At 45.5% G+C, this 27,169-nt stretch overlaps 1 protein-coding gene across 1 annotated transcript in view; it reads left to right on the top strand.

Moving 5' to 3' along the window:
- LOC124716733 (mucin-5AC) overlaps positions 1-27,169 on the top strand; it is a 93,215-nt gene that overhangs the window by 58,669 nt on the left and 7,377 nt on the right. Inside the window, exons 7-10 of the mRNA XM_047243277.1 lie at positions 7,246-7,467; positions 7,528-7,672; positions 9,906-10,199; positions 22,438-22,788. Of these exons, the coding sequence (XP_047099233.1) occupies positions 7,246-7,467; positions 7,528-7,672; positions 9,906-10,199; positions 22,438-22,788 (1,012 nt within the window). The remainder of the gene's footprint in view (positions 1-7,245; positions 7,468-7,527; positions 7,673-9,905; positions 10,200-22,437; positions 22,789-27,169) is intronic.

Raw genomic sequence — 27,169 nt, 5'->3', positions numbered from 1 at the left:
CTCCTTTTAATGCAGACAGAACTTATTTGAGTGCGTGCTCTTTAATCTCTTTGCGTCGGCCTATGACCCTCAGCTGAGAGATACGAAGCAGCAGCGACATACTTTCCAAGTTTTTTCAGAGTACTGACTCTCGCCATTTGAAGGCTGTAAACAACCAAAAGGTCCTCGGAACCTATCACATAAGCTCATTTTCTCGAAATCGTGTCTCCTAGCTTTTTACGTATTAGACAAACCTACATACAAAGATGAATTTAACCGTGAGCAACATGTTTAAATCTGCTGGAAGACACGAAGTCGGCTTCAAGTAATTCGAATGGCAAGATAGTGCATACTGGGCACAGCTGAACATAGCTTTCAAGGCTTACGAAAATTTTTGTTAGTAACGTGCCTGATCCAGTCACACTTTTCTTTTCTTGTTGTAGTCTAACGCGTCTCGGAACACCCCAAAAACATACGTTTTTAATATTAGGTACACTGTGCTGCACCTACTGCCAGGTACTCTGCATCAGCGACCTTAGTATTCATTAGGCACCGTGAGAGAGCAGAATGGGGCGCTCCGCAGAACTCACGGACTTCGAACGTGGTCAGGAGATTTGGTGTCATTTGTGTCATACGTATGTACGCGAGGTTTCAACACTCCTGAACATCCCTAGGGCCACTGTTTCCGATGTGATACTGAAGTGGAAATGTGAAAGGCCACGTACAGCACAAAAGCGTACATGAGTTGAAGAGGGCCGTAATGTGTAATAGGCAGACACCTATCCAGACCACTACACAGGAATCCCAAACTGCATCAGGATCCACTGCAAGTACTATGACAGATAGGCGGGAGGTGAGAAAACATGGATTTCATGGTCGAGCGGCTGCTCATAAGGCACACATCACGCCGGTAAATGCCAAACGACACCTCGCTTGTTGTAAAGAGCGTAAACATTGGACGATTGAACAGAGAAAAAACGTTGTCTGGATGACGAATCACGATACACAATGTGGCGACCCGATGTCAGGGTGTGGGTATGGCGAATGCCCGGTGAACGTCATCTGTCAGCGTGTGTAGTGCCAACAGTAAAACTCGGAGGCGGTGGTGTTATGGTGTGCTCTTGTTTTTCATTGAGGGGGCTTGCACCCCTCGTTGTTTTGCGTGGCACTATCACAGCACAGGCCTACACTGACGTTTTAAGCACGTTCGCGTTTCCCACTGTTGAAGAGCAAATCGTGGATGGCGACTGCATCTTTCAACACGATCGAGCACCTGTTCATAATGTACAGCCTGTGCCGGAGTAGTTACACAATAGCATCCCTGTAATGGACTGGCCCGCACAGAGTCTTGACCTGAATCCTATAGAACACCTTTGGGTTGTTTTGGAACGTCGACTTCGTGCCAGGCCTCACCGACCAACATCGATACCTCTCCCGAGTCCAGCACTACATGGAGAAAGGCTGCCATTTCCCAAGAAACCTTCCAGCACCTGATCGAACGTATGTCTGCGAGAGTGGAAGCTGTCATCAAGGCTAAGGGTGAGCAAACGCCATATTGAATTCCAGCATTATCTAGGGAGGGCGCCACGAACTTGTAAGTCATTTTCAGCCAGGTATCTGGATACTTTTGATCACGTAGTGTAGCTGTTACTGTCCGATGCACGAAAGGTGACTGATTGCGCAGGTCTAGAAAAAGACGTGTATTGTACTGTTGTCTGTTCCAAGCGACAGTTACGGTACGCGCATACATATGCTTTGCACTCGACGAAAGCGTGTACTCTGCAAACTATGTCTCTCACTTGCATGTGTAGAATTTGTCGCTTATCACTACCTGCTCGCAACCAATGAAATAAGAATTAATTACATAACTGGCTACGATTAGGTTTAGTGCTCCTATTGCGTACGACATTCTCGGCAGAGCGCTCAGAACACTATCGGACGATCATAGGCTGTCGGAGAATGCGTGACGTAAGCGCGCAGAACGAGCCTAAATTCAACCGTCATCTTTTGTGACTCCAACTATGGCTTCACGCGAAAAAAAAGATGTCAGAAGAGATAAACGAAATAAATACAGTGCTATTAATGATTTCTTCCATTTGGCCACGAAATTTTCATCAAGTGTATCGGTGATACACAGTTACACTTCAAATTCTGCATCATAACACGTTTGCGACACCACTACCCTATTCAAGTGACACACTTTAATTCGTGAATATAGGATAAATTAAAGAAGCATTCTTTATATTATTGTCGCTTATACTAACACATCCATTTATTCCAAGTGATGATGTCTCATACTCCGAGGAGCGTAGGGGACGATGCGGGAAACCCGTAACGCCGACTAGGCAAGGTCCTAGCGGAGGTGGTTTGCCATTGCCTTCCTCCGATTCTAATGGGGATGGTTGATGATGATGAGGACGACACAAGAACACCCAGTCATCTCGAGGCAGGGAAAATCCTAACGCCGCCGGGAATCGAACCCAGAACCCCGTGCGCGGGAAGCGAGAAAGCTACTGCAAGAGCACGAGCTGTGGACTTATTCCAACTAGAGCCAGTTAAAAATTATTTGTAATGCTTATTATCATACTGTGTGTCTATGTGACATGCTCGGACTGAAACAGAAAAAAAAGTATTGTGACTGAAGACGGTGTACTAGTAACGAAAATATTCCTAACCTACATGTCACCATCACGTTAATAGCGTAGGGCTCTCAATACTGAATATTCTTTGTCTGAAAAGCGTTTGTTTTCTTCCACTGATTCTATATCGTGAGGACATTTTCCCGACGTTAAGTAGCTGAGACGCGCTTTTTAGGAAATACGAGGTGCGTGAGAAAAGTAAAAAGCCCGACAACAATGCGAGCGATCTGGCAACGCTGCGTTGTTCTACTTGTGTAGACCAGTGTGTTCATCCCTTCTAGTGCTCAGCCCGAGTTTCAGCTCCGTACAGCTAACTGTTGGTTTCTGAGAGCGCCATCAATGAAGGTGTGTTTTTGTTGTGTGTTACGAAAATAGTCAGCGGTATTTAGAGCAACGTTATGCAAACAATTTTTGTGGTACACGTGAGGAATCCGCGACTGTGGCAGTTGAAAAGTTGAAACAGGCCTATGGGGAACACCTTTTATAAGAGTACAAGTTTTCCGCTGGCACAAATCATTTTTGGATGGCCGAAAATTTGGAAATTTGTGGTAAGTTCTTAAGGGACCAAACTGCTGAGGTCATCGGCCCCTAGACTTACACACTACTTGATCTAACTTACACTAACTTAGGCTAAGGACAACACACACACTCATGCCCGAGGGAGGATTCGAACCTCCGGCGAGGGGAGCGGCGCGAACCTTGGCAAGTCGCCCTAAACCGCGCGGCTTGGATGGCGGAGAACACACAGAAGATGAACCTCGCTCCGGCTGACTTTCAACTTCAAAAACCGACGAAAATGTCGAGCGTGTGCATGCTCTTATGGGATCAGACCGACGTTTAACAATAATGACAGTTGGTGACCTGTTATAAACTTAAACACTTTCACCATACGTCAAATTTTAACCGAAATTTTGCTCATGCGAAGGGTTTGTACCAAACTGGTGTCGAAGAAACTGACAACTCAACAGGACAACCGGAGAAACGTGTAGGTTGATCTTCTTGAGAGGATTGCCAACGACAATGAATGGTTCAGTTGTGTGATCACAGATGATGAATGCTAGCTTTTTGGCTACGATCCTGAGACAAAACGGCAAAGTGAGGAGCGATACACAGAGCCGTCTCCTCGACTGAAAAAACTCGAATGAGAAAATCATAGTAGGGGAATCGCGTCTAGAGAATTTGCTATTTTATTTATTTACACGTCAAGTTCCGTAGGACCAAATTGAGGAGAAAATGTCCAAGGTCATGAAACGTGTCAGTACATGAAATCACAACATAAAACCAACAACAGATAAAAATAAAATGTTTATGAACCCGAAAAAAGTCAAGCCAAAAGTTTAAGTAAACGCAATCAACAATACAACATAAATCAGATTAATTTATGAAGGAACTCATCGGCAGAATAGAAAGAGTGAGCCATGAGTAAACTCTTCAGTTTTTATTTGAAAGCGCGTGGATTGCTGCTAAGATTTCTGAATTCTAGTGGAAGCTTATTGAAAATGAATGCAGCAGCATATTGCACACATATCTGCACAAGAGTTAAGGAAGTCCGATCCAAATGCAGGTTTGATTTCTGCTATCACTAACTGAGTGAAAGCTGATAATTCTTGGGAATAAGCCAATATTGTTAACAAGAAATGACAGTAAGGAATACGTATATTGAGAGGCCGATGTCAAAATACCCAGACTCGAGAACAGCGGTCGACAATAGGTTCGTGAACCTACACCACTTACTGCCCGAACCGCCCGTTTCTGTGCCAAAAATATCCTTTTAGAGTGGGAAGAGTTACCCCAAAATATTATACCATACGACATAAACGAATGAAAAAAAGCAAAGTAGATTAATTTTCGTGTCGAACGATCACTCACTTCGAATACTAAAAATGGCACCATTAAGTATTTGAATTTTCATGTCGAACTATCACTCACTTCAGATACCGTTCGAATAGTAAAAATGGCAGCATTAAGTCTTTGAACAAGATCTTGAACGTAGGCTTTCCACGACTTTTTACTATCTATCTGAACACCTAGCAATTTGAAGTGTTCAGTTTCACTAATCATATGCACATTCTGTGAACTTAAAACTCAAGGTTTTGTTGAATTATGTGTTAGAAACTGCAAGACTGAGTCTTACTGTGACGTAGCGTTAGTTTATTTTCTACAAGCCATGAACTCATGTCATGAACTGCACTATTTGTCCTCCAGGACAAAGTGTCAACCAAGTGTTTTACAAAGATGTCCTTGAAAGGTTCAGGAAATGGGTGCATCGAGTGAGACCAGACATTGCAGACAAGTGGATGCTGCATCTTAATAACATCCCATGTCGAACGGCCACTTCCATAGTGGAGTTTTAGACCCAAAAAGGATCTAGTTACATATAAAAAAAATATTATCACGTCCTTAGCTGCTTATATTCACGATTACTAGTTTCGTTCATAGGCAATGATGTCATATCTAAAAATAAAATAAAATGTAATATTTATAATTAACCATATGTAAAGAAATCTGGACATGGGGATTGCCTGCTTCCACTATCCTCCATACCTAAAAATCCTTGATCAGTCCCGTCCTTTGTTACTCCAGTGTCTCCTGGATCTCTGCCCCTCCTAAATTCTACAAAGCCCTCCAAATCCTTGAATACCATGCACTCCACCTCACTTTCCCTCACCATCTCCCGTCCCCCATGAGGATCGTCTATGACCTCATCCCTTTCCTGCATATCCTTTTCATTGAACACATTCGTATCCTCTGCACCAATCGCCACCTCGATCCCCCTCACTCCTTGGTGTCTCCTTTCCTCTCCACACCCTACCTGCTGCCGATGTGTCCCACCCTCTCTCCTTCTCCACACCCTCCACATCCTCTCCTAAAGAAGCTTCCAACGTCTCCCTTTCCTGGATGATGTGCTTTGCCCAAATAATTATCCTCCTCTTCCTCTCCCATTCTCCCTAGTGCTCTCTCGCCTTCCCTCCCTCCTACACCCCCCCCCCCCCCGTGCTTCTCACTTCTTCTTTACCAGTCCTTATCCTCCTTCCTCGATTGCTCCCTTCCTCACCCTCAGTGTCTCCTGCCATTTGGTGTGCTACAGGCTCCTCCCCTTCTAGCGCTTCCTGCCCCCACTCCTACACTGACCCCCCTCCTCTCTCTCTTCTCTCTGGCCTCCCCTCACTTGGCAGGTCCTTCCAGTTTTAACCTAGTTATTCTCTGGTGTGTTTTCGTGTTTGCCATATCCGTTACGTAAGTGCAGTCTATTTTAAGTATCTTCGTCTGTGGTTTTCATACTGTGAACACCGTTTCAATCGTGCTCTCTGCGCCGCCGGTGTTTATGTGCTGTGCACTCGTTGAGTGCTATTTTATCTATATGTGGACTTATGTAAACATGCCTCATCAGACTACTCCTTTTTTGTATTTTTTAATTCCCACTGTTTCCCCTTCTCTTGTGTCAACTTCGTCTTTCATCCCTGTCTTTTGTATATTAGTTCTTCTGTGATATTTTATACAGTCTCTTGGCTCAAGAGCGGGGAACTGTGCTGCTGCCAGATCACCCCTTCCGACAAGGGGTAAGGGTACGAAATAACAATAAAGAAAAAGAAGAGCATCTAAACACATAGTTATTTATTAGTATTTCATTTATTTTCTTTTCAGATATGAAGATTATCAATGCTTTTGATCGAAACCAGTAATAAAGTGTGAATATGTGCAACTGAGGCAGTAATAATAATTTTTTTTAAATATTTAAACTGTTCTGGAACCTCATGAACAATTTGTCGTTCATTGCCATTATATGGAAAAAATTGAATCTTTTTTATAATATACCAGGTGATCAAGATGTCAGTATAAATTTGAAAACTGAATAAATCACGAAATAATTTAGATAGAGGGGTAAAAATTGACACACATGCTTAGAATGACATGGGGTTTTACTAGAACCAAAAAAAAATACAAACGTTCAAAAAATATCCGACAGATGGCGCTGAATAGCAATAATTAGCGTAAAAAAGTAAGACAAAGTAAAGATGATGTTCTTTACAGGAAATGCTCAATATGTCCACCATCAATCCTCAACAATATCTGTAGTCGAGGAATAATGTTGTGAACAGCACTGTAAAGCATGTCCGGAGTTACGGTGAGGCATTGGCGTCGGATGTTGTCTTTCAGCATCCCTATAGATGTCGGTCGATCACGATACACTTGCGACTTCAGGTAACCCCAAAGCCAATAATCGCACGGACTGAGGTCTGGGGGCCTGCGAGGCCAAGCATGACGAAAGTGGCGGCTGAGCACACGATCATCACCAAACGACGCGCGCAAGGCATCTTTCACGCGTCTAGCAATATGGGGTGTTTTTTTTCTATAAAACCCGATGTCATTCCAAGCTTGTGTGTCAATTTTTACCTCTCTATCTACATTATTCCGTGGTTTATTAAGTTTTCAAATTTATATTGAGTTTTTGATCACCCGGTACATAACGTCACAAAATACGCCAGAGAAAAGAAAAACAAAAACTTTAGGTTGGATCCTGGTATGTGAGGACACAGTATACCCTGACACTAGGCCACTGTCTTTCTGCGTTTGTGGGATGGTACAACGATGACGAAGTAAGCTGACATTTGTGGTGGCTGTGCAGCCGTTCCGGCCGCTGGACCCCGGCGTGCTCGACAGCCTCGTTCCGCGGGCACCCGTGACCGGCGCCGCCCAGCCACAGCCCGCCACTACCACCACCGCCCCAACCACCGCCTCCACGGTGACGCCCGACCTGTCTGCGGCGGCGGACGCGCTTTCGCCGGCGGTGCGGGAACTGCTGCAATCGCTGGGGCTGCTGGACCCGCCGCCCCCGCCGCCGCCCACCGCCGCCCACCCGCCAATGGGTCCGCCGCCCCCGGACCCGGCGCCGTACCGCGCCTTCAAGCCGCTGCCGCAGTCGCGCGCCGAGCCCGAGGAACAGGACATGCGCCACCTGCTGCACCGCTTCGGACTGCTGGACCCGGCGCCGCCCACCCGCGGCCGGCGTCGCCAGAAGACGCTCGCCCAGCCCCCTCCATCTGCAGGCAACGGTGAGTCACTCCCACAGCCCCTTCTTCCAATCGATAGAGTTACTCGTTCTCGAAAGCCCACAGGTATGACGTACCCAACTAAATTATATCCAAAGCACAGAACCACTTCATGTGTCGAAGGAGAAAGTAATAAGACTTCACGCCATGTGACTTTTCTCAGACCATACATGGTAACGACCCTACATGATATCGTTCTATTGAAACCAATATCTCCAATCAATCGACTGGTGGCGGTATCTACACTGAGGTGACAAAAGTCATAGCTCCTAATAATTTGTCGGACTTTCTTGCTGCCTCCATAGCCACCACAACTGTGAAAGTGTTACTGGTGAAGGATTTTGTGCACGAACTGTCCTCTCGATTTTGTCCTATAAATACTCAATAGGTTTCATGTCAGGTGATGTGGGTGGCCATATCATTCGGATGAACTTTCCAGAATGTTCTTCAAACCAATCACGAACAAATGTCACCTGGTGACATGGCGCATTGTCATCCATAAAAATTCCATCGTTGTTGAGGAACAAATGGTCTCCAGGTAGCCGAACATAACCATTTCCAGTCAATGATCGGTTCAGTTGGACCAGAGGACTCAGTCAATTCCATGTAAACATAGCCCCCATCATAATAGACCTTGTACAATGCATCGTTGACAACTTCTGCCCATGGCTTCTTGGCGTCTGCGCCACACTCCAATCCTAACTCATTCAATCCCATGTAAACACAGTCGTCACCATAATGGGGGCAGCCGGCCGGTGTGGCCGAGCGGTTCTACACGCTTCAGTCTGGAACCGCGTGACCGCTACGGTCGCAGGTTCGAATCCTGCCTCGGGCATGGATGTGTGTGATGTCCTTAGGTTAGTTAGGTTTAAGTAGTTCTAAGTTCTAGGGGACCGATGACCTCAGAAGTTAAGTCCTATAGTGCTCAGAGCCATTTGAACCATTTGATAATGGGGGCACCACCAGCTTGCACAGTGCCTTGTTGACAACTTCTGTCCACGGCCTTGTGAGGTCTGTGCCACACTCCAATCCTACCATCTGCTCTTACCAACTGAAGTCAGGATTCTCCTGACCAGTCCACAGTTTTCCAGTCGTGAAGGGTGTCCAAACGGTACTGTTACAAGCCCAGAACAGGTGCTGGAGGCACTCGTAGCGGTCATCTGCTCCCACAGCTCATTAATGGCAAATATCGCCGCACGGTTCTGAAGGACACGTTCGTCGTACATCACAATTTGATATCTGCGGTTATTTCACGCAGTGTTGCTTGTCTGTTTGCACTGACAACTCTACACAAACGTCGCTGCTCTCGGTCTTCAAGTGACGGACGTCGGCCACTGCGCTGGCTGTGGTGAGAGGTTGTTGTTGTTGTTGTTGTTGTTGTTGTCTTCAGTCCTGAGACTGGTTTGATGCAGCTCTCCATGCTACTCTATCCTGTGCAAGCTTCTTCATCTCCCAGTACCTACTGCAACCTACATCCTTCTGAATCTGTTTAGTGTATTCATCTCTTGGTCTCCCTCTACGATTTTTACCCTCCACGCTGCCCTCCAGTACTAAATTGGTGATCCCTTGATGCCTCAGAACATGTCCTACCAACCGATCCCTTCTTCTAGTCAAGTTGTGCCACAAACTCCTCTTCTCCCCAATTCTATTCAATACCTTATCATTAGTCATGTGGTTTACCCATCTAATCTTCAGCATTCTTCTGTAGCACCACATTTCGAAAGCTTCTATTCTCTTGTTGTCCAAACTATTTATCGTCCATGTTTCACTTCCATACATGGCTACACTCCATACAAATACTTTCAGAAACGACTTCCTGACACTTAAATCAATACTCGATGTTAACAAATTTCTCTTCTTCAGAAACGCTTTCCTTGCCATTGCGAGTCTACATTTTATATCCTCTCTACTTCGACCATCATCAGTTATATTGCTCCCCAAATAGCAAAACTCCTCTACTACTTTAAGTGTCTCATTTCCTAATTTAATTCCCTCAGCATCACCCGACTTAGTACTGCCTGAAATTTGGTATTCTCATCACATTCTTGACACTGCTGATCTCGCAATACTGAATTCCCTAACGATTTATCGTAGCCAAGACAGACACGAAGCCCACACCCACCACAGTAGCACAAGTTTGCATGCCAACTAGCTCCGCAGATGATGAAGAGATTGAGGAATTGTTCAGATAGTTAAAGGAGACGAAAATTTGTGACATAAGAATCATGATTAACAGCTGGACTAAATGACAACCTGCCTTTTGTGTTGACGCGAACAGAGACGACTGGTGACGGCAGCGCCTCTGGCGGCAGCACGACTACATCGACGACCCCGCTGACGCTGGACGCCATAGACACGAGCATGCTGACGGACGAGATGCGCGCCGTGCTGCACAACCTGGGCATCGTGCCCGGCGCTGGCCGCGTCGACGAGGGGCCAACGACACAGCCGCCAGTGGCGTCCCACACCACTGTCCGTGAGTCGACGACAGACGGTGGGAATGGCACCGACGACTCCACAGTCCGACAAGGTACATCCACCCACTCTGGACTCCGTGCAACTGCCTCATACCGTAGGTGGCCAAACCAACTTCAGACTATACAATGATAGGGCAGTCTCATCTCCACCATATGTGTCCAGGGTGACCCAACCCCAGAACTTTACAACTGCGGAAGATTCTAAACTGGGCACTTTGTGGTAAGGAGCTAAGGAAGAAACCATTAAAGGATTTCTGGCTGAGTGACCCTCACAGGGGTAGGTTTAGCCATCCAATTGTCACAGGTTTGCTTCCTTGGTGCAAAGTGGCACCTTTCAAGTGCAAAGTGTGACTGTTATGTCTTAAGTGTAGCTGCCTCGTGTAGAAGGCAGAAATGTGTGTGTGGATAGTGGTAGTGATAGGATGGTATTTTTGATGATGATCTACATCTACATCTACATGATTACTCTGCAGTTCACATTTAAGTGCTTGGCAGAGGGTTCATCGAACCACAATCATACTATCTCTCTACCATTCCACTCCCGAACATCGCGCGGGAAAAACGAACACCTAAACCTTTCTGTTCGAGCTCTGCTTTCTCTTATTTTATTTTGATGATCATTCCTACCTATGTAGGTTGGGCTCAACAAAATATTTTCGCATTCGGAAGAGAAAGTTGGTGACTGAAATTTCGTAAATAGATCTCGCCGCGACGAAAAACGTCTTTGCTTTAATGACTTCCATCCCAACTCGCGTATTATATCTGCCACACTCTATCCCCTATTACGTGATAGTACAAAACGAGCTGCCCTTTTTTGCGCCCTTTCGATGTCCACATGGTAAGGATCCCACACCGCGCAGCAATATTCTAACAGAGGACGAACGAGTGTAGTGTAAGCTGTCTCTTTAGTGGACTTGTTGCATCTTCTAAGTGCCTGCCAATGAAACGCAACCTTTGGCTCGCCTTCCCCACAATATTATCTATGTGGTCTTTCCAACTGAAGTTGTTCGTAATTTTGACACCCAGGTACTTAGTTGAATTGACAGCCTTGAGAATTGTACTATTTATCGAGTAATCGAATTCCAACGGATTTCTTTTGGAACTCATGTGGATCACCTCACACTTTTCGTTATTTAGCGTCAACTGCCACCTGCCACACCATACAGCAATCTTTTCTAAATCGCTTTGCAACTGATACTGGTCTTCGGATGACCTTACTAGACGGTAAATTACAGCATCATCTGCGAACAACCTAAGAGAACTGCTCAGATTGTCACCCAGGTCATTTATATAGATCAGGAACAGCAGAGGTCCCAGGACGCTTCCCTGGGGAACACCTGATATCACTTCAGTTTTACTCGATGATTTGCTGTCTGGAACTGTGAGCTTCCTGACAGGAAGTCACGAATCCAGTCTCACAACTGAGACGATACCCCATAGGCCCGCAGCTTGATCAGAAGTCGCTTCTGAGGAACGGTGTCAAAAGCTTTCCGGAAGCAGATGATGATAAAGAAGGAAGAACGAAATCAGGTGCTGCCAGATAGCCTAGGAATGCCACCCACAGCTGCCAATGATTATGGCTCCATCCAAAGTGAGGACCACATCCAGCAGTGTGACATATCCTTACTCCACAGAAGAATGTGGAAGGGTTTCAGATTTAATCCAGAACACTTGCGCCAAGTCTGACACCTCTCCTCCCCTTGCTGGCCAAACACTCAAAATGAAAATTTCTTGCATACCCCTATGACAAAGACTTGCATTATTTTTCTCAGCTATAGAGAAGGAGAAGATATCGAACATAGTGAATGGATAACGAACTACAGTGATGTGCAACTAGAGCACCTGACAAAAAAAGTGAAGGCACCCACGAGACCAGCAGAAAACGAAATGACATTTCATGACTTGATAGCTTACATCATGTTATTTCATTGTGATACGTAAATTTTCACTGTCGTTAAATGTCACATTTAACAAAATATTATGGGCTATTATGTCGTTGTCGGATGGATTCCGCATTAAGACCCAACGTTTCGTCTCCATCTGCACTAAATTTTCAAGGGGGATCATAGCTTCTTTAAGTGCCCAGTTCACACCCTGAACCGACAATAGCAAAACTCCGTTATGCGTGCTCCCGCCCAGTGACGTTATGTCACTTGCTTTGGCTGTCCGAGTGCAATTGGCCATTGTCAGTTTCCGTCGCATTCTGTTGCAATCATCCCTTGGTGGAAAACCGGTACACATCCTTTATGCCCAACGAGGTGGCACAGTGGTTAGGACACTGGAGTCGCATTCCGGAGGATGATGGTTCAAACCCGCGTCCAGCCATCCGGATTTCGATTTTTCCGATTACCCTAAATCGCTTCAGGCAAATACCTGAATGCTGTCTTTGGAAGGGCACGGCCTATTTCCTTCCCCATCCTTTGCTAATCCGATGGGACCGATGACCTCGCTGATTGCTCCCCTCTCCCAAACCAGCCACCCACCTGCCTTCTTCAGTACTGGGATCCAAATGTCATTCGATTTCACACCCTCTGCCTTCCTATTCCTAGGGTATTTAACTATGCCCTCTCTGTGTAGCTTTTCATGGTGTCCGCTTGTGGCTGCCAGTATTTCTTATCAAAATGAATGTGATGCTCTCCCCACAGCAAAGCATGATCCACAGTAGCTGATCTGTCAGTCTCTTCCCTTCTATAGTTGTCTTTGTGCTCTCCTAGTCGTTTTTTGACCGTCCTTTTCTTAGTAGCCACGTACATCTTCCCACACCTACACAAAATCCTATAAGTTCCTGCTTTTTCTAGCGGTTTACGAGCATCCTTGGCCGGCCTTCGGTCATCTTGTATTTTCCGGATGGGTTTGTAGATTACCCCGATATTCCGGTTTGTCAAAAATTTTCCTATGTGGCCAGTGACGTCCTTTATGAAAGATAAGAAAGCTTTTGATTTCACAAGCGTTTGTGCATCCCTACGATTTTTGCCCGGCGGTCGTAACGCTCTTTTTGCCTCAGCTGACGAATAAGCATTCTTGAGCAATGCTTTCGTGAGGTCTTTTAATTCCGCATCAAGCAACTGCGGTTTGCAGATTTCCTTGCTACATCCGCCACCGTTTCTTCGCTTTTGTTGTGGATTGTGGTTAGAATCCCGGCGTCGGTTGCGGTATCTGCGCATGATTTTTTCTGTAAACTGTGTGGTCCAAGCTACCGAAAATGCAGTTTTCCTTGAGGAGGAGGGAGGTGGAAGATTAAATTTCCTTAATGCGCTAGTTTTCCAGAAATCAGTTGGTGGCTGAGACTACACAGTTTACCGAAAACCTGTGCATACAGACCGCAACCGACACAGAGATTATAAACACCACCCACAACAAGCAAGGCATCATAAAAACGGATAGAGCAACGAACACTTGTGAACCAGAGCCGTTTGGCACGGAACCAAAACACTCCACCAATGGATTGCTCAAGAATGGTTCAAAAATGGTTCAAATGGCTCTGAGCACTAAGGGACTTAACTTCTGAGGTCATCAGTCCCCTAGAACTCAGATCTACTTAAACCTAACTAACCTAAGGACATCACAAACATCCATGCTCGAGGCAGGATTCGAACCCGTGACCGTAGCGGTCGCGCGGTTCCAGACTGTAGCGCCTAGAACCGCTCGGCCACCCCGCCGGCGAGAATGGTTACTTGTTATTTGTCCGCTGAGGTAAAAAGAGCATTAAGACCACCGCGCAAAAATCATAGAGGTGCACAAAAGCCTTGGAATTGAAAGTTTCCCTGCCTTTCATTAGGGACGGTACTGACCGCATAGGAAAAGTCTTGACAAAATGCAACATCGCGGTAATCTAAAGATACTGGCTAAGGATGCTCGAAACTGCTGGAAAAGCAGGAATTTGTAGGATTCCGTGTAATTGTGGGAAGGCGTATGTGGCTACTACAAAAAGAACGGTCAAAAAAGACTGGACGAGCAAAGGCAACTGTGGAAGGGAAGAGATATTTACAGATCAGCTGTTGCGGCAGATGCTTTGCAGCCACGGGGCCACCGAATTAATTTTGATAGGACTCAAGTAGAGGCAACCACAAGCGGATACCATGAAAAGCTCCACAGAGCGGCCATGGGGACAGCTAAACACCGCTGGAATGACATTTGGATCCTGGTGCTGATAGCGGTGATAGCAACAGCAGACGATGGCAGTCGACAAACAACCAATTGCGTTCGATTATTCAAAGCATGTGACGTCACAGCACTGGGCGCGTGCAAGCGTAAACGGAATTTTGCTGCGGTGAGTAGCGAGCTAGGTTGTGCATCCGGTATTCAAAGAAGCTGTGAGCCTCCTCGAAAACGTCCTCCACAGATGGGACGAAATGCTGGGTTTTAATGTGAAATCCGTCCGGCCACGGCATAATAGCCCAGAGTATTTCCTTAACTGTGATGTTATTTCAGTGGTTACAAGATCAAGCCAGATTTAGAAACAACCTGGCACTATTAGTCCATTTATCGGTATGACGTAGTATGCCCTCTGGCCTGGATGCAAGCGTTGATGCGGTTCAGAAGTATGTTATAAAGACAGTGCATACTCTCCTGAGGTAAGCTGGCCAAAAAGCAGCGTAAATGATCATCAAAAAAATGGTTCAAATGGCTCTGAGCACTATGGGACTTAACATCTATGGTCATCAGTCTCCTAGAACTTAGAACTACCTAAACCTAACTAACCTAAGGACATCACACAACACCCAGTCTTCACGAGGTAGAGAAAATCCCTGACCCCGCCGGGAATCGAACCCAGGAACCCGGGCGTGGGGAGCGAGAACGCTACCGCACGACCACGAGCTGCGGACAACTGATCATCGACACACTGGATACTACCACTGGCAAAGTGTTGCCACCCGAGCTGATCACACACATGTTCCATAGCGAACTGATATGGAGTCTTTCTGGCCATGTGAGCACCTCAACATTACACAGACTGTTCATAGAGACACGTCTCATGTGTGAACAAGCATTATCCAGTAGAAAAATGGCACCACAGTACGAATGCCATTCATGAGGAGTCGATGCAACCCAGTCACAACAACAGCCATTTGTGTTGGGATGTTAACAGCAGCCTACACATGAGACGGCAATTCCCTAATCTGTAGGCTAGTCTCCAACCAATGGTGTGGGATGGCACAGAGTACTGCAAAGAGTTCGTCACTTATTACGAGGATGCAGGGTGTGTGTGACATACCGTAGTGTCGTCAGAGTTCCCTAAATACGAGCTGTGGCCTGAAGCCATACATAATGGGGCTCCTCACACCATAGCGCCAGGAGCAATATCGCAGTGCCTCTCCAAAGTATTGAATGAATTTGACCTCTACCCAGGTCACCGTCATACTCGCCACTTACGGTCATCTGGGTTAGAGCAGAATGGCAAGTCATCGGTGAACACTATGTGACGCCATTCATCAGCAGTCCATGCTTCCCATTGCCGGCCGGAGTGGCCGAGCGGTTCTAGGCACTACTGTCTGGAACCGCGCAACCGCTACAGTCGCAGGTTCGAATCCTGCCTCGGACATGGATGTGTGTGATGTCCTTGGGTTATTTAGGTTTAAGTAGTTCTAAGTTCTAGGGGACTGATGACCTCAGAAGTTAAATCCCATAGTGCTCAGAGCCATGGGAACCATGCTTCCCAGTCACGAGACCACTCCAAAAGCAGTCATGTTAATGACTCCTCTATATGAGACAGCAATTCCCTAAACCGTTTGCTGCCAGTCTATAACCACTGTAATTGTACAATGGTGTACTGCAGAGTGTCCACTGCTTATTCTCAGATGTCAAGGGCAAATGTGAAGGGATTATAATGTGCTTCAGACCCAATACAGTGATCTTTCCTTGTTCTCAGATATGGTCAATGGAAACCATGACACTGAGTACGCCTGGCCTCGTGTTCCCATGCCGTCGAGCTTTGGACCCATGCCACCTCTGAATGTCCCAAAAAACTGGATACCGCACAGTTTGATCAGACGACCAAATGGAGAGCCAGAATGAGGCCCCTTCGAAACACTGTCAGGTGCTGATAACGCTGTTTCACATGTCTCGTTTTCTTCACAGTGATCACTAAACATTTGACGCTTCTCACGACCCTTATACGAGGCATGATTGAACAGTTTTAAGAATGGGCTTGTAATTGTACAGTGGTAATACTTACATGCTACTGTGACCCGTCTCCTTGAAAATAGTTCCCTTCTGACTGAACACGCCGACTCCAACGTGTTTCCACTTTTGGAAACATTCCTGGAAATTTTTTTCCTGAGGTGCGTTAAGGATGCTCTCCGTATTTGCCTGGATGTCTTCAATTGAGTCAAATCGTTTCTCTTTCAGTGAAAATTTCAGTTTAGGAAACAGGTAGAAGTCCGCAGGGGCCAAATCGGGGGAATATGTCGGTTGTGGAAGCACAGGAATTTTGAATTTGGTCAAAAATTCAACGATGGAGAAGGCACGGTGAGCCGGAGCATTGTCATGGTGTAGCACCCAACTCCTGTCTTTCTGCAATGCAGGCCTTTTCTTCTGCATTTCGCGCATACGCTCAAGGACACGTTTGCAGTATTCCTGGTTAATTGTCTGTCATGATGGACAATACCGGTAGAATCGAAAAAAATCACCAACGTTGTCTTCACTTTCAACCGACTTTGCCATGCTTCCACTGCGAAGACTGCATTTTGGTTTCAGGATCATATCCATATACCCACGATTGGTCACCTGTTATTACCCTGTTTACTTAATCTGGGTCATTTTTTGTCCAATTAATCATTTCTTGGCACACTTCAAATCGGTATTGTCTCTGGTCACTTGACAACACGTTTGGAATGAATTTTGCGGACACTCGACGCATGTCCAGATCTTCAGTTAAAATTGACTGAACTGCATAGAAACTTCAAATTAAGTTCATCAGCCATCTTCCTAATTGTAAGTCTACGATCAGAGCGCACTAAGTCGCGAACTTTCACAACATTTTCATTCGATTTTGAGATGGAAGGATGGCCGGACCGTGGTTCATCTTCAAATGATTGCGGACATTTTTAAATCTGTTGAACCAGACAAAAACATTTGACTGACTCATACAATTATATCCAAAAGCTATTTATAATAGTTCATAAGTCTCAGAAGCTGATTTCCCAGCTTTAAAACAAAATAACAAAATTTCACACAAACTCGTTGCTCCGTTTTTACGTCCATTTTCACGCAGACAGAATCCTGGAACAAGCCGTAACTCAACCAGCAGCCACAACGAACTGAATTAAGACAATGTAGTTTCCTGCCAGAGGGCATTCAAGGTCAAGGCAATGATTTACTCCCCACCCTCCGTGTACCTGCCCGCCAAACCAGTAAGCAGTAGCGGATCCATTATTAAAACTTTCCAAACAGACCTCATATACTCAACCAGATGTGGTAACAACACTAAACACGAACAACACTGATATGCTCTGGTGATCATTCTAGCTGTCACAGAAAATTGCAACTCTAACCGTTTCCGTACCTGCTGACAGTGTATATGTGTACGAGCTACACTGACATTTACCCATGTCTTCTGGGTGATTTACTTTTGTAATGAGCCATTGTAAGAAGGTGACAGCGTGACGCTTTCTATGCAGAGTGCGCTTAAGAATGTGTTGCTGCATCGCCAGTGTGCTCTGTGTATCTGCTGCTCGCCACTATATTCCAGCTGTTACCTACACCAGTAACCGGTAAGTGCTACACTCTACCACTGTTTCTCTTTCTCACTCCCCCTATACAATTTATATGCTCGGAAAACGGTCAGTATAGCTTCTTAATGTAGTGTTTGTTTGCTTTATGCCACCCATAGTGAACACCACACTGGCTAAGTACCCTCACTATACCTGAAGTAACATGAAAATCAACACCAAGTGATCAATGCGCACCCCAAAACACACGCTCCAGATGGATGTGGTAGACTGACGCTATTGGCTGGGACATCACTTGGTACACTGCTCGCTGCGACTGCATATCGCCCAAGCACCCAGCTTCTTATGCGCACAACAATGTGATGGATGCAAATCAATATTTACTCTTTTCTTAAATTACTCGAAGTAACTGTTCCTGTTCACAGTATTATACATCTACATCTAGATGATTATGAACCAATGATAATTAATTGAAACCCTCAGCTGCCGACAGGTGTTGTTGATATACCTCGATGATGATAGTTGAAATTGTGTGTCCCGACCGGGACTCAAACCCGGGATCTCCTGCTTACTTGTCAGACACTCTGTCCGTCAGAGCCACCGAGGACACAGATGAATACCGCGACTGCAGGGATGTACCCCTTGCACGCTCCCCGTGAGACCCACATTCCCAACTGTCCACAATCTACATACGTAATGTACCTAAAAGATATTTGCCCTCCACTCATTACTCGCACCCACTAAGGTGACGATTCCCCAATTGCAGACCCACAGGACCCACATTTTAACGCGCAGCAGATCCACAGTGCGAGTCGGCATTTTCCATTTGTGCAGATCTTTGGATTTGTAGTCCAGCACTATACACCAACACACTCAGATAAAATACACTGAGGAGCCTGCTTGGTAACATGTTTGTCCACCTTCGAAAACTAATTCTTTGCGTGGCAAGGATTCGACAAATCTTTATAAGGTTTCTGGAGATTTTTGGTACCAGATGTTATGTGCAGATCATGCACTTCCGGTAAATTACTGGCTAGTGGTTTGTGGGCACAGAGCAGGCAACCAATAGCGTCCCAGATGTCTTTCATCGAGTTCAGATCAGACGAATTTGGTGGCCAAGACATAAACGTCAGTTCACTATCTTGCTCCTGAAACTATTACAGCACAGTTGATGTGGTGGTAGATGCTATCGCCGTTGGGGAAAACATGTGGTACACAACTGTCATGGTACCTTCGATTACTACCACAGGCCCCATGAAAACCCAGCTGAATGTCTCCCTTAGCTCAATACTGCCCCAACGGTCCTGTGTCCCTGACGTGGGACATGTTTCGAGCAGCTTTTCGCCTGGATGAAAGTGTAACCGGACACGATCATCGACCTTGTGTAAAGACAAACGTGATTCATCCGACCAGGTGACACGTTTCCACTGATCCACAGTCCAATCTCGACAACCCCCTACCTCCTAATTGACGATATTGTTAGATTAACATGGGAACCCTTTGAGCTTAAAATATCTTAAATGTGACTGTGGCCTTTGTCTCTCGCATGGTGAATACTTACGTTATGCAAATATTTTATTCTTTGGACTGCTGTTATAATCTTATGAAGCCAAGAGCCTTTACCAGTGTGCGAATACATTTGTACATTTATTCTGAAGTATGCTGAATATAATCTGGTTGCAAGTCATGCCATGTGGTTTTATGGTTTTTATATCTATTATATATACACTACTGGCCATTAAAACTGCTACACCAAGAAGAAAAGCAGAGGATAAACGGGTATTCATTGGAGAAATATATTATACTAGAACTGACATATGATTACATTTTCACGCAATTTGGGTGCATAGATCCTGAGAAATCAGTATCCAGAACATACACCTCTGGCCGTAATAACGGTCTTGATACGCCTGGTCATTGAGTCAAACAGAGCGTGTACAGGTACAGCTGCCCATGCAGCTTCAACACGATACCACAATTCATCAAGAGTAGTGACTGGCGTATTCTGACGAGCCAGTTGCTCGGCCGCCATTGACCAGATGTTTTCAACTGGTGAGAGATCTGGAGAATGTGCTGCTGGCCAGGGCAGCAGTCGAACATTTTCTGTATCCAGAAAGGCCCGTACAGGACCTGCAACATGCGGTCGTGCAATATCCTGCTGAAATGTAAGGTTTCGCAGGGATCGAATGAAGGGTAGAGCCACGGGTCATAACACATCTGAAGTGTAACGTCCACTGTTCAAAGTGCCGTCAATGCGAACAAGAGGTGACCGAGACGTGCAACCAATGGCACTCCTTACCATCATGCCGGGTGATACGCCAGTATGGCGATGACAAATACAGGCTCCCAATGTGCGTTCACTGTGATGTCGCCAAACATGGATGTGACCATTGTGATGCTGTAAACAGAACCTGGATTCATCCGAAAAAATGACGTTTTGCCATTCGTGCACCCTGGTTCGTCGCTGAGTACACCATTGCAGGCGCTCCTGCCTGTGATGCAGCGTCAAGGGTAACCGCAGCCACAGTCTCCGAGCTGATACTCCATGCTGCTGCAAACGTCGTCGAACTGTTCGTGCAGATGGTTGTTGTCTTGCAAACGTCCCCATCTGTTGACTGAGGTATCGAGACGTGGCTGCACGATACGTTACAGCCATGCGGATAAGATGCCTGTCATCTCGACTTCTGGTGATACAAGGCCGTTGGGATCCAGCACGGCGTTCCGTATCACCCTCCTGAACCCACCGATTCCATATTCTGCTAACAGTCATTGGATCTCGACCAACGCGAGCAGCAATGTCGCTATACGATAAACCGCAATCGCGATAGGCTACAACCCGACCTTTATCAAAGTCGGAAACGTGATGGTACGCATTTCTCCTCCTTACACGAGGCATCACAACAACTTTTCACCAGGCAACGCCGGTCAACTGCTGTTTGTGTATGAGAAATCGGTTGGAAACTTTCCTCATGTCAGCAGGTTGTAGGTGTCGCCACCAGCGCCAACCTTGTGTGAATGCTCTGAAAAGCTAGTCATTTGCGTATCACAGCGTCTTCTTCCTGTCGGTTAAATTTCGCGTCTGTAGCACGGCATCTTCGTGGTGTAGCAATTTTAATGGCCAGTAGTGTATGACAAGAGCCGCTTGGATTCAGCTAATGTATTGCACCACTATGTGAAGTAACAAGGTCACTCCTTCTGAAGATGTTATTTTTAGAAATATCAAAACTTAGGTCAAGGACTAAATAAACCTTTGGTTTGCAACTGGTTGGGTGATGTTTCAACCTCTTCGCTTTGAGGTTGCCATTTCTGCGTCTCAATCGTTTATAAAATAACTATAGCCTTTGTGTGATGCGGTAATGCGTGGTTAAAACTCTCTGATTGTTAAAATATGATTACGACAGTCAGATATGACGTTTTGGGCGCGCAGCGCTGCAGTCGTGGTTGTCGTTCAGAGTCGGCCGGAGTCTTTAAGAGACGTCATTGAAACGGTGCCGTAATATGTCTGCGAGTCTCACAATACATGGGGTTCGTCACCTGCAGAGTTCCACGTTGGTCAATGTGCGCTGAATGATGTGCTCCAAAACACTTGTGCGTTCAGCACCATTGTTCTCTGTCTTCTGATGTGCCACAGATCGCTGCATATGGTGCTTTACAGAACAGGCAAGCCTCTGACCACATTCTGTGATGACACGTGCTCCTCTAACATCTCGTCACCTACTCATAATTTCACCATCCTTCAACCACTTTCCACACGCTCATGACAGTAGCACATGAAAACCCAACCAGTATCGCTCGTTCCCAGGAGCTGCCGGTCGCTGGTCTATAATAATTTGCCCTTTGTTAAAATCGCATTTGTAAGTGGCTGTCCCCTTTCCCGGACCGTATCGTCGCTAGAATTGTTCCCCGTGTGTCTTTTCTCCACTTATACACTTTCCTTACCACCACATTTGATCGTAATGCTACCAATCACAAGGCGAGCAGTGCTCATAACATTTTGGTTTAGCAGTGTATGTGAGTATGCTCCTTTCTTAACGCCTGCCCAATTAGCCGTGCGGTCTAATGCACGGCTTTCCGTATTGGGAAGGAGTGCCTGGTCCCCAGCACGAATCTGCCCGTCGGACTTGTATCGAGGTCCGGTGAGCCAGCCAGTCTGTGGATGGTTTTTAGGAGGTTTTCCATCTGCATCGGCGAATGCAGGCTGGTTCCCCTTATTCCGCCTCAGCTACACTATGTCGACGATTGCTGCGCAAACAAGTTCTCCATGTTCGCGTACACCACCATTACTCTACCACACAAACATAGGGGTTACACTCGTCTGGTGTGAGACGTTCCCTGGGGTGGTCCACCGGGGTCCGAACCGAGCAATAACCCTGAAAGAGTGGTACGGGATAGGGCAGCGGAGGGGTGAAGTGGACTGCGGTAGTCATCATGTGGTTGTGGACGACTGCGGCTGTGGCGGGGATGGAGCCTCTCCATCGTTTATAGGTCCCCGCTTAACATACAATACAATAGAATACTCCTTTCTTACACACTAGTAATCACCCAGGAGGGCTTTGTTCATTGATGTGCCTTCCTCGTTTGAGCCAGTGTTACACGGAGGCTGCTTATGCTGTGCTCACAGGGCCAGAGCATGTATTCAGCCCGACGTCCCTGAAGCACTCGGAAGAGGAAACGGCAAGGCTCCAGGCGGTGCTGGACTCGGTTCGCCAGTTCGCCGCCACACACCTCAACGTGACGTACCCCGCCAATGGCAGTGGCACCACTGAAGCGATACGGGACAGTAGGGGCCTCCAGCCGACCACCAGCGCGTCCCCACTGGCTGCGGGGCCAGACCCACTCTCATTCGACGAGCTGTTGGCGGAGATCAACAGCGAGGAGTCCAGGAAGAACGAGGTGAAGCGCCAGCAGCCCACAGACACCAACAGCACTGCTCCGACCGGCGCTCCAGCGAAGGAAACTGAAGAAGTCACCAGTAAGTGTGCAGCAGAGTACTTGCTTTCTCTAGTATCCTTATTAAATCAACAGTCTTAACCTGCTCTTCACAATCTGTTTCTCTGGTCTCAATATCATTAATAAATAGTACACATCCTCAACAATCTCCACTTGTTAATCACTGATCTCTCCAAAATGAAATAAAATGTTCTATTGTATAATTAGCTGGGCATCCCCTTTTGGAGAGTTCGGCATCTAGTGCAAGACCTTTTCTTGATGCCACTTTGGCGACTTGTGCATTGATGATGATGAAATGATGAGGATGACGACACACAACCAGTTCCAGGCGGAGAAAATCCCCAACCGACATGGGAATCAAACCTGGGGACCCGTGATAGAGTGTCAGCAATGCACGAGACCATGAGCTGCTTACTGTTCACTCCAAAGGATGCCAGACATCTAACTAATAACGTGCAGGGCCACTTTCTGATCTCATTACAGCCTTTCCTAATATACTGGTATGATGGAGGTCCAATTCGTTTCTATTCACCATAAATCAGAGTGAACTGATGGGCCTATAGTCTGAGGGTGCTATCCCAAAAATGGCTAAGTTTGGGAAATATAAGGGTTTTCTAAAAAAAAATGTGAAATCATATAATTTCAAAGCACAATCATTCAATCATTTGAAATAGTTGGAAAGTGCAAGTAATATGCCCAATACTGAATTTATTCAGAATGTTCACTGGGATCTGCACTGTGTAAAATCACCATGAAATGAGTTCAAAGGTGGTATAGGATGGAAGATCTCGTGAACTTGTCGACAAAAACTCAATTTTTTTTTTTACATTCTAACACTTCTGCGGTGGTATTTTATTCAGTAATGCTAGCTGTTTTTCCAAGACAGTTCTTCGCGATTCTATTTCTTTCCAACACTTGCTGTAGCATTTACTTCCATTTTCTATTCACGTTATCGTTAACCTCATGCTTTCTAAAGTTACAATACTGAAACTTTCATAATTATGATCAAAGACACGAATAGATTTAAATTGATTTGATAATATAAGGCTCTAAAATGATTTTAAGATCAAGAAAGTGTGACATACACTGCAAATTTTTGTTATACATAACTGAAGATAATTAGCTTCAAACGTCATTCTGTACTCCGCAGCTACATAAACAATCCAGACATCTTTTTAGATGTGGGATAATAGCCTCTAGTACTGAGAGCCTTACCGACTTAAAATGCGTTGCTTTATATAAATAGTTACATATAAAAGATGTTATAGGCCACTTACTGCAGATATTAAAACTTGAGTGAGCAAAAACTCCTTTTTCCATGTATGCGCATAGTTCCCTCTGGCACTGGAGTGCTCAATCGATTGATGCAGATTTTTCGACGAACAGATTTCTCTCATCACCACTATCGTTTCATCGTTTTCGGTTTCAAACGCTGTGAATATTCAGTGAGGTTTAGCCTGCCTGTGAGCCTCCGGTTATCAGTTATTGCTGGTCTCTTGCAACAGCAAGCAGATATTAATTACTGCATTAGTTCCCGCCAGCATACGTTTCCATACAGAAATTCTACCCTTAATACCGACTCTCAATCTCTTTGAAGCTTTCAATGTACTTTTGAAATCAAATGGATTTCGCAAAGCATCTGCAGCACGCCCTAGTGGATGACAAAAAACTCTGAGGGAAACCTGAAAAGGTCTCAGGGCGGCACGGCAAAACACTACGTCCACCCGAGTTTCACCGATCACAACTGAGGGGATGGAGGGGGGGGGGGGGAGTAAGAATGTGTTTAGCGTCTCATTGTGAGCTACAACGATCTGTTAGTGTAGCCTTCTTAAAAATGTGTCTCCACAAAGTCATGTAGGTTTTCGTTGGACCTTCGTGTTAGGTAACAGTGCTACTGATACCGTCAGTAGTGAAAGTGGCTTCATAACTAAACAGTATTAATGAAAATAAAATGAAATGAGCGTATGGCATCGTTGACCGGGAGGCCCCACCCGGGGACGTTCTGAGTATTAATGGAATTACTCAGTGATTTGCAACTAATCAACGGCGAATCCCCTGCATATGATAAGGATAGAGCCCGTCCCTACGTATTCTCCGAAGTGTTCTTGTTAGTGGAGACATGTGACACATGTAGGAATTGTCTGTGTGTGTGTGTGTGTGTGTGTGTGTGTGTGTGTGTGTGTGTGTGTGTGTGTGCGCGCGCGCGTGCCTACTGAAGAACTACGTTCTTAGCAACAGAGTAATGCCTTCTACTTCAGCCACATTTGGTTGATTTTCGCATTCAGGTGAGATACGACTGCTTGTAACTCCGCCAGTCTCACGCAGTTCATTGAAAACTCGAGTACAGTCTCCAGAATCTGATGCTCTGCGGTTAGGAAATCGTCTGCCGCGTTTCTGTACAAGGAGCAGCATCGTTTCCGTTACAAAACCCGTACACAAACACGATACTGGCGTACTGAACATTTGTAAATACGTGCAGCATGCTTAAGGAATACGGTACAATTGGCCAACAAATCGAAAACTCAGTGTCAGCTGAAAAACTAATTCATGTTAAATCTAGCACATCTTCACACTTAAAAGTAAAATTGACAGTTGGTAAATAAATCCATATCGACTGGAGTACAAATACGCGAAATGAAAACTTATCAAACATTGGGCACAAGTTATGCGGAATGTTTTATCCTAATTAGTCTATATCACCACCCCCCATAACGTGTACTGTTTCTATTGAGACACTTTGTATGTAACGAAATTAACCATCATCACTCTCTCTCTCTCTCTCTCTCTCTCACACACACACACACACACACACACACACACACACACACACACACACACACACACAGAGAGAGAGAGAGAGAGAGAGAGAGAGAGAGAGAGAGAGAGAGAAAGAGAGAGAGAGAGAGAGAGAGACCAAAGACAGCAGACACAAAGCCGAAATATTACTCAAATTTTCTATTTACGGGGATCCACAGTCTCCAGATGCTTATTAGACGTAAACAACGTTCGTAGTAGGCTATAATGCGATGTTTACTTAGTCGAGCGATTAGCTAATTTCCACTAGGCGTCATTGTCAAGCACATTTGTAACATCATGTCGTTTGGTTCAAATGGCTCTGAGCACTATGGGACTTAACTTCGTGCCCTAGGCAGAATTCGAACCTGCGACCGTAGCGGTCGCCCGGTTCCAGACTGTAGCGCCTAGAGCCGCTCCGCCACCACGGCCGGCCATGTCGTTTGCAAATGACTCCTAACTACGAGTAAGAAGTAGCCACATTCCGACATTTTACGAAAGGATCCACTCTACAGTAACACCTTTTGAGATCTTATTCTGAACTTTGCTGTATGTATAACAACATGTACATACGGCTACTTTTTACTTGTAATTACGCGTGATTTGAAAATGACATGAAATACAGATGTTACTAATGTGTTTAACAATGACGCTTAGTCGAAAGCAGCCAATCGCACGAATAAATAAACATCGCATTACAGCCTACTGCCGGCTGGTGTGGCCGAGCACTTCTAGGCGCTGCAGTCTGGAACCGCGCGACCGCTACGGTCGCAGGTTCGAATCCTGCCTCGGGCATGGATGTGTGCGATGTCCTTAGGTTAGTCAGGTTTAAGTAGTTCTAAGTCCTAGGGGACTGATGACCTCAGATGTTAAGTCCCATAGTGCTCAGAGCCATTTGAACACCCTATTACGGACTATGTTTACATTTATTATGAAATATTAATTGACACATTTAAAAATTTATTCGCGTTTGGGGATACCGCTATGATGCGTTTGTATGGCCACAGCACATTCTCACAAACGAGCGATACTGAAATATGCGTATTCGGCGTTGGAATGAACAAAATCGGACAAGTGCGAATAGGAATGGCGCTCTGATTGTTCCATACAACCTTTATTATACGTATAGGTAGTTCATCCATAGTTATTGATGAGTGTGTTTGCAAGTGTCAAAATGTAACATAAATGGCCATATCGTTTGACTACATTCATTTAGAAGTTTACATTTTGTAGTTTGCAAAGGACCTGTAGATTTTAATATTGGACATAAATTGCTACTTGATGCCGCTACCCAGACGGGTCTCAACAGACGGACAACGAAGAGATCCTATAAGGGTTCCGTATCTACCGATTGAGTTAGAGAACCCCTGAAAATGACAAGAAGTTTATGATTTTAAAGTTCCATGGATGGCAGGTTCATTACAGATTGATTACAAACTCATATTGGTCAAGGATGCACAAAAAATTAACTGCATCCTTTTTAGAAGAAACATTACATGCAAAGTGGCTTACAGAAACAAAAGAAATATAAATCAGGACAGCTGGACAGATATTTCAACTTCATTCGCCACTTTACAAAGGCTGGATCGGCATCACCGTTTCTGGTCCTG

Source organism: Schistocerca piceifrons, chromosome 9, assembly GCF_021461385.2.
Source record: "Schistocerca piceifrons isolate TAMUIC-IGC-003096 chromosome 9, iqSchPice1.1, whole genome shotgun sequence".
Classification (NCBI taxonomy): Eukaryota; Metazoa; Arthropoda; class Insecta; order Orthoptera; family Acrididae; genus Schistocerca; species Schistocerca piceifrons.
Note: the sequence above shows the minus strand (reverse complement) of the source record. Positions and strands in the feature narration are given on the sequence as shown.